Source organism: Mesitornis unicolor, unplaced genomic scaffold (assembly GCF_000695765.1).
Source record: "Mesitornis unicolor isolate BGI_N332 unplaced genomic scaffold, ASM69576v1 scaffold10654, whole genome shotgun sequence".
NCBI lineage: Eukaryota > Metazoa > Chordata > Aves > Mesitornithiformes > Mesitornithidae > Mesitornis > Mesitornis unicolor.
In genome coordinates this window covers 40,631-51,057 of record NW_010180803.1, presented here as the reverse complement: position 1 = coordinate 51,057, position 10,427 = coordinate 40,631, and the positions used below count along the sequence as shown (strand labels likewise).

Sequence of the window (10,427 nt, the reverse complement as noted above, 5' to 3'; positions counted from 1 at the left end):
AGCATAAGGCATCAACAAAACAGTGCTGCTCAGTTGATGGGTAGTGATCATAGTACAACAGAGACCTAGTTGTCAAGGTTTTTGTTAGTGTAATAACAAAGGAGAGTGTTAAGGACTTTGAAGAAAAGACAAGACTACCATCTTGAGGGAAAACTTCATACCTTACAGAAGAGTCCTTGGAGAAAGCATAAAGATACTTGCTTGAAAAAGGAATTGTGCTGGAAGCTCACATGAATTATTTCCAATTCAAAAATGAGAAAGCTACAGGGAGAGTCAGAATTGACCATGAAGGGCCTTGAAACTAAAGACAACTTTCTTTCTCTTTTTTTTTCTTTCCCTCCCCCCCAGGAGCATTTTCAACAGAACTAAATGTGAAAATAGTGCTTTGTAAAGGCCAGAGAAAATAACACTGAAAACTACTGAAGCAATGGACTGGAGATTGTGTGGGTAAAATGATAGACATGTTATGGAAGGTAAATGGGCAAAACTTAAATAGACGCACAAGCTTAAGCAATAGAAAGCCACAGGAAAGAAAAAGAAAACTACAAGGTCAGTTACTGTAGGTTTTAGGTTGAAGTAAGTTAGTCGTCAGACACTCATGAAAAGACAGTGGAGAAAAACACAAAAACTTTATTTCAGATGAAAGGAGCTCAGTTCAGTGCAAGAGAAGCAGAACTGCAAGTTGCCTCCCTGAGGGCCACTAGCTGAATTTGTTTGGACTTGGGGATACTCACGAATGAGCTACAGATAGAAAAGTCTATGGTCTTGGATGTAGGATGGCCTACAAAAATTGGAGAACAGATCTGGAAATTTCTCCAAAATAACAGAGAGATAAGAGAGCAAGCACAGACAGTCATGGAAGGCAGAATGGCATGGCACCACAGCAGGACACCAGTCAGTTACATCTGAGGCTGTTAAAGTGGCTGGCAGGCGTATGCAGGCTGACCTTTGAACACAAACCATGAGCAAACGGGATGGCATTTCAGTGAGAGCCAAAGGGGGAAGGTACGTTTGAGAGCACATAAGATGAGACAGGAGATGAACTCAGATAAAATTTTCAGGAAACTTTGGAGATAAAAAGAATATGGCAATAGTTGGCTTGCTTAGTTGTTGGATGAACACGTCTGTGTAGATCTATTTCTCGATATGTAGGCTGACTCAAATTTTGACTTACAATTTTGTTTGAATAAAGCTAAACTCTGCAGAAAATAACTTTCACAGGTGTTCTACTCAAGATAAAACTTCTGAAAACTCTCTAGAAAGTCAAAGTTAGATCAAACGTTGGTATATGCTTAGGAGCATTTGTGAGGGAGAGCAAGCCTTTTATTGAGCCTACCTTGAATTCTGAGAAAATGAGGCAGCAGGAAAACAGTTTTTCATTTAATTTTAAAAGCTATTCACAGGATCTTCTTCACGCTCTCTTAACTGCCACAGATCAGTTATTACACATCCAAAACACATTGACCCTCTGAGCTAATCCAGATAACTATTAGCCTGTTGATAATGCCTTAAAGTAACACCACACTGCGTTTTTGGGGCTTTCTGGTCAGAATTCTAAATTTTTGCACTGCTGGAAGCTAGTTTAAGCCCTAGATATGGAAGCAAAGATACATAGTATTAAAAGGGAAAAAAAACCCCAAATCATCTTTCTCCAGTCTGATTATTCTTTTGGCTTATGCAAACTGAAGCCAATTTGTGATAAGGCTATGAGAAATACACTTTGCAATGAAATATACCCCATTCCCTCACCCTTCTAAACTGACATGTTGACAAGCTGTGAGACATTAAGCATGCTAGTGTCAGTGGATCAGGCATTCCTCTCGTCATTATTAACAGCACTTGACTGGTAAACCTGGCTCAGATTTTATGTTGAGACTTGCTTTCCAGGAAAAGGATGCTACATGACAAATCAGATGGAGCCAGACCACCCAAGATAACACAAAGTGAGGACAGCAGGTGCATTTTGTATCCCCAGGCACCTGTCAGCTCCAAGTTGTGGACTGTGCAGGAGAGGGTAATTGCAAAATAGATAAATTGCACCTTCAGCTGTGGGGCTGAACATGTCGAGGTCTTAAGGGCACTCCTGAACCTTATTACTTGTAGAGCAGCAGCAGCAGATCTCATCTGCCCAAGAAGTATCACCTCCGGAGGCAGAGGGGAACCAGGGAACCAGTGTCTGGGTTGATAATGAGTTTGCTAACCAACAGCTGCACAGCCTATCTGATCCCCTTGCAGGGAATTAAGATATATGGGGGACTGGAGTGCAGTCCCAGCGTTTTTATTTGCTCTTGGCTTTTCTGGTTCTTATCCCTTTCTCAGCGACTGACAAACTGCTGAATCACAGTACAGATTCAATATACAAAAAGTCTGTCATAGTTATCTCTTGTTTTGAGTGTCTTTTTATTGGCCAACTTCACAGTCAGAAATGTTCACAACAAAGATGTATAGACTTACATATATTAACCAGATCTTTTTTGGTGGTGCAATCAGTGTATCTGGCACCAGAATGGCAATTTCAAGGACAAATTTGTGAGTAAATCAAGATAATTAGTTAATTCAAGACTTTTGACCCATCAACAGAAATCTTCATGCTGTTGCTACTGCTGAAAAACAAATTAAGAATAACCATTTCCTTTTATTAACAATTTGTTCTAGCACAGAATCGCAAATCTTCATTAGCTTTTCTTTCACTGACAAATCACCTCAGCAAAGCTTTGTTATGCCCTATTCATAGGTCATTTAAACAATATTATTACTATTATGATATTCTTAGAAAGGTAAAAGAGCCATCCACAGTGTCCAGGGAAAACAAATGGGCTCAGCAGTTGCTGTCACGTTTCCACTGGCAGTGCAAGCAGGATCACAAGAAAATCGAAATCTCAAGACCAAATTTCTTTTGATACTGCATCCAAGTTGAAGAGGAAATATTATGAGCACCTAAGAGGAGTTTCTTTTAATGCACCATCCAGAAGCATTATTTCACCTGACAGTCATTCACAAATTTCCTACCAGCTACATATTTTGCAGATAGAGTTAAATAGACAGAGGTTTCAAACATATTCGGATTCTGCCTATGCAGCCTGGAAAATGAATTTTCCACTTTGTACTGCTGAGAAAAATGTAGGCGCTGTAGGCTATAGTATCATGTTCAGAGGAACAAGGTAGGTAGGATAGGGCATTAGGCACTATTATACTCTAGGGAAGAAAGAGCAGACAGGGGCACAATGGAAGTGCTTCATTGTATTTTAAATGGGAACAGTTCCAAGGATAGGAAAGCCTGTGGTGCTTGTAAAGGATTAAGCAGAGTAATGTGCTTTTTAAGAAGACATAAAGAGGTATGTAATGTGATACGTTTAAGCCTAAATGATTTTTCTAGGAGTCCACAATGAATGTTTAAGTAGGCATGACTTAGGCCTCTGTAAATCCTCTCCGAATAAATAACTTCCATGAAAATAGAGATTCCTTTGACAGAATGAGATGCATATTTCACAACCTATGCAAAAAAGGAAAATCAATTTGAGATACACGAAACTCTTAGAAATAATAAAGAAAATAAAAGAAGATAAAAGTGAATATTCTCCAGAATAATCCAAGCATATATAGGAATACAGCTACCTCCCCATCCATTTTGAGTTGCGAGAGCAGGAAGACAAACAACTGAATGCTTCCCTGCCTTCTATTCAGATCTTCAACTGCTTTTTGTTGCCTTTTGAGAAAGGAAGAGACAATAAGTGGCAGAAAATATCTAAAGTGCCTATGCTTTTTAGGCTGTCTCTTGCTTGAGGTATTTAAAACTCTGCTCTCTCCTCAGGGTAAATCTACCCAGCTGCTCTCTAACCACACCTGATAGCATATATAGCTGTTCACTATGGATGGTATAGGAGCACACAGTAATACATATGTACCTGAGTTATGAGACGAACTGGAGCAATAAATATCAAAACCTGAAAACTTGCAATGGCATGATCTTCCCTTCTTATTTCTCTTGCCTGCCCTGCCCTCCTGCCAGGAAAAGCAGGTCCAAGCGGTAGATTCCCTGATGCAAAATTGGACTACGCAATCATTGTCATTTGGCTGTATTGTATTTTCACTCCCCCAGGTGCCGTTTCCCATGAAGTCACCGGTACAGCAAGCACACAGTCCCGCTGAGCAAGCGGGATGACGTGATGAGTAAATCAGTGGTTCATCCCACTCCCTTCCCCCTGTTTATATATACACTAGTATTAAACTGCTACTTTCCTCAAAATAACAAGAGTGCCAGCTCCACTGTAATTTGTAGAATAAAAGCAAGGCAAAACTAAAGGACTTTTAAGGTATAACAAAAATGTCTGTCAAAGCCTCTTCTGCAACAGCCACTTGCAAAACCCATTTAACCTCGGAGACGGTGCAGCAGGGTATTACAGAAGAGGATGTCCACTACGTCCATAACACCCTTCCTGCACACCTCTCTCCCATGGTGACCCCTCCTACCGCAGTCCCTTCATGGTCATTAGGCAGTCTGGTGGAAATCCCTTTCCCTGTTCCCATTTGGAAGCTCTCGGTATGTCTCAGACCTCACTTGGCACTCCAGGAATGTGTGCTGAGGTAATGGCCTCAGAAAGCTTGGTTAAAACTGCTCTTCAGTCATGCTTTAGTGGTGGTTAATGGTAGAAACAAAATCAAGCACAGAGGGAGACCTGTTGGCTTAACTTGTCCAAGGTTATAATCTGGTTAACAGCTCCGATGTGGCCAGTTAAATTTGTTCAAGACCCCCAAGAACATTATGAAATACATAAATAGGCTGAGGGGACCCATGAATTCTTTCCTCTGAAATATTTTCATTTTTTTGAAGTATGTCACAGAGATTATAATCTCTGCCTCTTATCAGATACTTCTTAAAAAATAATTTTCCTTGCCTAACACTAGCTTTTAACATCACAATCTTCATCCAGCTTTCTTCCTGAGTGGGCCAAATACAATCTCCCTAAAGCTTCTGTGTGAACAGCAACTGGCAAATAATTTTTTTCTGTGTTATTTCTTCCTGTAAGGTGAAAGAAGGGGAGAAACTGTGCATGCACAGGTGGATGTGTATGTTCATTAGAATTGGGCCTGAGCCCTCTGATATTCTAACACTGGAGGGTGGTTGGCTTGCCAAAATGCCGCAGCTTGATTTTTTCAACACTATCATTTGCAAGTGCTTGTTTCTGGGAAGCAGAAGCACAGGAATTTAAAGAACCCAGATATTTCTGGTTTTGTAGGTTTTAAGACAGCAACTGCCATGTTTCCAGGAATGAGAAATCAAAGACTATAATCTGGAATTACCTGCCAGCAAGACACAGTGGTGGGGTTTTTTTTCAGCTAAAAGCCATTAGTCAACACAGCTGTGTTTGACATGCTCTGGATTTTGTTTTTTTTCTGAAACCTTTACTATAACTTGGGAAGGCAGACCAGAAGGAGGATAGCTTTTCTTTTTTAATGTAAAAAGCAAACTCCATCTTTATCAGCCCTTTACAAACTGAGCTAAAATATATTTTCTCAAAAAAAAGCACAATTTCTTCCAGCCAATAGATCTTCAGACTCTTTTTCTTTGCTTTTTAAGCTTACGACTTTTTCCAAGGAGGTTTCAAAAATGCAGTTCCCCAGGGCCTCTCTTGCCTCTTCTTTCATTCTGTTTAGTCCTTCAGAGGAGAATATGTGATCTCAGTTATATGGAAGGTGGGTTAGCAATTTTTAAAACTCCAAAGAATCTTTGTGATTTTATGGTTCTTTTATTATAAAGAGATCACCAGTGAATTTGTGATTCTTTTTAACATAACCTTTTCTCTTACATGGTTGTATCCAGTGTGAAAACACCAGAAATTACAGGTTTTCTTGCCAAATGGATTTTGGTGGAGACAACAGGCAGAGTTTGTCCAGATTTTTAGAAGTCTCTAAACCAAGCTTAAAACAAGTGAACATACAACTTCATAGATATTTGCTCTAATTAGTATCCATATTTTGAATTTTGAAATAAAATCTGTAGAATATGGTATTTCTCAGATTTGATTTGATTTAAAACTCTGAATATAAATATACAATGGTAGGGATAAAGTTTGTATACGGTCACTCATTAACCCATATTCGCACTCATACTGAACCCTTTCCTGTTCTATTGTTATTATAAAAGCCCTAGCTGTAGCTGTCAATCGAAAATATGGGAGGGAACTACTGCATTAACAAATGTACCTATAAAAATTGACTCTTGCTCTCAAAGTATTTTCTCATTGCTAAACTCATTACAGAAGGTGGCTGTGAGACTCTTTATTTAAAGTCAGATTGTCTTTTTCTGCCTGCCTCTTTCAAAAGATACATGAGTCAGAGCTACAACTGAAAGCTAAGATTTTCAGTGCCAGGAGCCTACAGAAATAAGTTAATCAGTGTCTTGTGTTCAAAGTGCTTTAAGCTTTGAACAGTACCTTGCCATGTCTGCTGCGGTTATAAGTCCAGAGATCCTATTCCCATTTTGTATCCTGACAAATGCATTCATCTCTCATACCTATAAATCCTTTCCAAAGCAAACACTCTAGGCACTTACATTTTAAAATGTGGTTGTAAACAAGCTACGTAGCTGGGAAGTCCCAATCCTCCGGACTGATGCAACGGGGTTACAGAAATTGGTACCAGGCATAATCATTATCTGGGTGCAAATGCATCCCTTACAGTCAAAAGCAAAAACTAAGCAAATGAGGTGTTACAGCAGAGCATCTCCAATGGGAAGCAGAAAGTAAGTTGTACCAGTACCTTTTGAATGCCTGCGGTCGACTCCATGACGTTGTTCTCCGAGCCATTACTTCTGTTAATCATCCGCCACATTTGGGAATACATGCTGTCCCTCTCAAAAGGATTCATCCCTTTCACTCGGACGTGCTCATAGACTGCAGAGTCCAAGACGGTGCCATAAGGGATATCTGTCTGCCTTGAGAGATCCTGGAGAGACCTTAATTGTTGGGGAAGAAAAGAGACACAGGAGACTTGAAGCCACATCTTCAAGTGGAAGAAGCTGCAGGCAAGCAAAGAGCAACACATAGGACGATAGCTGTCAAGCCAGTTTCTTTTGTTGCTTTACTACTTTTTGCTTTTTTCTTAAAAGACAAAGTCAGACTGAAAAATTGCTTTTATTGTTTCAGACACAAGGAGGAATATGAAGTAAAAAAAACAGGTGGAAAAAATGAAAATGGATGAAAAGAAAACTACAGAAGGATTAAGAGTGTCCTGTCAAATGCCAGGCTCCTTTCAGCAGGGGCAAAACAGAGAAGGAAGCATTGCAGTCCCTCCAGCCATGTGCAGCAAGTTCAACAGAAGTGGGGCAACTGCCTACAAGAGTATGGTCCCACCACAATCCCACTGCTGGGAAGCAGGATTGTTAGCACCAGAACTCACCAAATCTACCCCAGAGCACCTGGGCTGAATATGTCTATGTGCTACTGGGTTACACAGGGAAGAACAGCTTTTTGGTGGTATTCCTGCACTGAACTGCACCCATCACAGAGGTCACATCCTACACTATTTTCAGAAACAGCAAGATTTCTGCTGTGAATTCATCAACTGCCTTTCCATCACAGTTCATGTTATTTAGTTCAATAAATGTGTTCTACTTTACATATCACCTAGTCTTATCCATTCCCTATAAACAAGAAAAATTATCCACCTTAGAAATTTCTAAAACATTCCAAATATGGTTTTGTCAACCCTGTTTTGGACTTTAAAAGGTATATTAGAACCCTTTAATGTCTTCTTACCTCTTGGGCTTTATTTTCCTGTTTTCCTTTCCTATACCTTTGGTTCTTTAATGGCATTCATTAAAGTTTCAAAATAACTACTGCAATATGTCTACTGCTAAAACCCACTACAGCTTTCCTGGCACAAATTAACTTTGTGTAAACTTCACAAATCTAATGGCTGACACCTAAGGACAGATCAAGGGGCTGTCTTAAAATAGACAACAGCAAACTGTAAAAGCTCAGTGTAGCCACAGAAAATGCAATCACAAGTGTAGGAAACTAATCAAATTCCAAGCTGTGTTTTTGGAGGAGATCCCTGACCACTGGAGAAAGGAAATGTTCAGACTATATTCAAAGAGATAAAAAAGTTGATTCATGGAATTAAGGCTGGCCATCCAACATGATGGAGTGAGTCCTCTCAGAGCACATTTCTGAGCACATGAAGGAGAACAATCTGACTGGGAGCAGTCAACAGCGATTCACCAAAGGTAAGTCATGCCTCACCAATGCGGGTGCCTTCTACAGTAAAATCACTTGGTCTGTGGACAAGACTAGAGAAATGGATATAGTTTACCATAACTTTAGCACGGCTTTCAATACTGTCTCCTACAATATTCTCTTATCCAAATTAGGTAATTAGGTGTAGCTGGGTGGGAAACCAGATGAAGAAATTCCTGGTTGGATAATCATGCTCACAGGGCAGCTCACCTGGAGGCTGGGAACAGGTACTACAGAGGTCTAACCTGGGACATGTCTTTACCAATAACCCGGGGGAGGTGAGTAAGCACCCTCTTGTCAAGTTTGCAATGGCAAGACATTGGGGGACCAGCCGATTGCTCAAGGACAGGCTGCCATTCAGGTGGACCCAGAAAGGCTGGAGGAATGTGCTGAGAGGACTGGTGTGAAATTCAGCAAGGACAAATGCAAAGACCTGCACCTGAGGAGGAATAACCCCCTGCAACAACCCAGCCTGGGGGGCAGCTCTGCAGAAAGGCACCCTGGTAGGCAGCGGTGGCCCTTGGCTCTGTTTCACCATCAGGTAAAGTGTTGTGTAGAAGTAGGTGTATTACTGTGGCATTGACAGTCTGTCTATCCGACAAAAGCATCAGTGATGAAAGGCACTAGATAAATACAACATCCTATATTCATCCATTTTGTGTTACTGCTGCTGCCAATACACTTCTGTATCTCCTGGCAGTGCTCAGAAGTGCAACAAACTGCCACAGGATGCATATTGTAATGTCCTGTAATTGCTGTGTTATTTGTCATACATATTGCTAGAAATACATATAAGAAGTATTTACAGAGTCTCCAATTTCTAGTGACAACACCTAGCAAAATTGCAATCATTACTTTGCAAGACTTTGTAGCCATATAATTTCCTATACAACAAACAGCAAAGCATATTTCTGAAATACTACTGCTAACAGTTATATAAATGATATGTGTAACTGCTGCCACAAAACAGTACAGTGAGAAGCTGCACAAAAAGAAAACAGCTCCTCTGTATATCTTGTGGCTATAAAAACAACCTTGCTATTTTCAGAAAGGCAAAGCAACATGAGACATGAGCTGTTAATCCTGAAGCATACTACCATCAGGTATGGGAAGTGTACTACAAACACTCTGAGAAGCAAGCAGGAGTGCCGTCACACGCAAAGGCATCACCAGCAGGAAAATAACAAGCAGGAGAATTATGTTGCTGCCTTCAGGAAGGCATGTTGTAGCTGCCAAGTCTGGCATTAACTACAGTCTGCAGGTCTCTGCTGTTTGGTGTGCTATCCTAAAAGCACAGGATGCCTCTCAGCTGCATCTTTTCACAGTTGCAGGTGCTGCTCTGTGCTGAGAAAGAGATGTCAAGAGGACAAGAGCAAGACAAGTATGAGTGTAAACTCTATGGACACACTAAATGCTGCTGTCAGCAGCAAGCCTCAAGCTGTGGTTTCACCCGGCTCCGTGCTGAGGAGGAAGAAAGAAGTTCTGCAGCCTTTGAGGTGTTCATGTGTGTATGCTGCTGCATAGGAAAGCTGCAAAAAAGGGTAAGCCCTATCACATCGGTGACTTCATCCCCTCACACAAACATGTCAAATGGGATCATAATATACATGACCTCCTTCCAAAACTGGTTTTTATAACCTGCAGCTCTGCAGAATACTGGTATGATGTTCACAGCCTAGCAGCTGTGAAACAGCAAAACAAAAAGAAATGACAAACCTTGACAGAACTAATAAAATTATTAAATCATTGAGGTTCCTTTCCAGAAGAAAGAATTTTTGTAACTACTTTGCCTCCAGCCTGGTTTGTAGCTTGCACATTGTTCAATGTTCCTTTATTCCTGGATTAGACAACTCATTCTGTGTTCAGACAAACACATTTAATGGAGGCATAAATCCTCAGCCTCACTACATCACCCAGTTTCACCACACAGCTATCACACCAGATCTCAAAATAAGTAAAAAATATTTGTCAAGCTGATTAATTCCTAGGGGGTAATCTTTGATGCCCAGATTCTGACACTGTTATCCACACTGGATGGGAATTTAATTTTGCAATAGTTTTACTATGTCAGTTGAACTACCTGCAAAGTAAAGCACACATCTAAGATGAGTAAGGGAATTATATTCACACGTTTTAAAACACATATCTCTTTGTATTCCTAATTTTAAAGCAGTAAGATAATGATTGATA

General features: G+C 40.4%; 1 protein-coding gene across 1 annotated transcript in view; it reads right to left on the bottom strand.

Moving 5' to 3' along the window:
* Positions 1-10,427, bottom strand: part of LOC104539618 (glutamate receptor ionotropic, delta-2) — a gene marked incomplete at its 5' end in the record, with an annotated part of 62,213 nt that overhangs the window by 16,231 nt on the left and 35,555 nt on the right. The window contains one exon of the mRNA XM_010183201.1: positions 6,760-6,955. Within this exon, the coding sequence (XP_010181503.1) occupies positions 6,760-6,955 (196 nt within the window). The remainder of the gene's footprint in view (positions 1-6,759; positions 6,956-10,427) is intronic.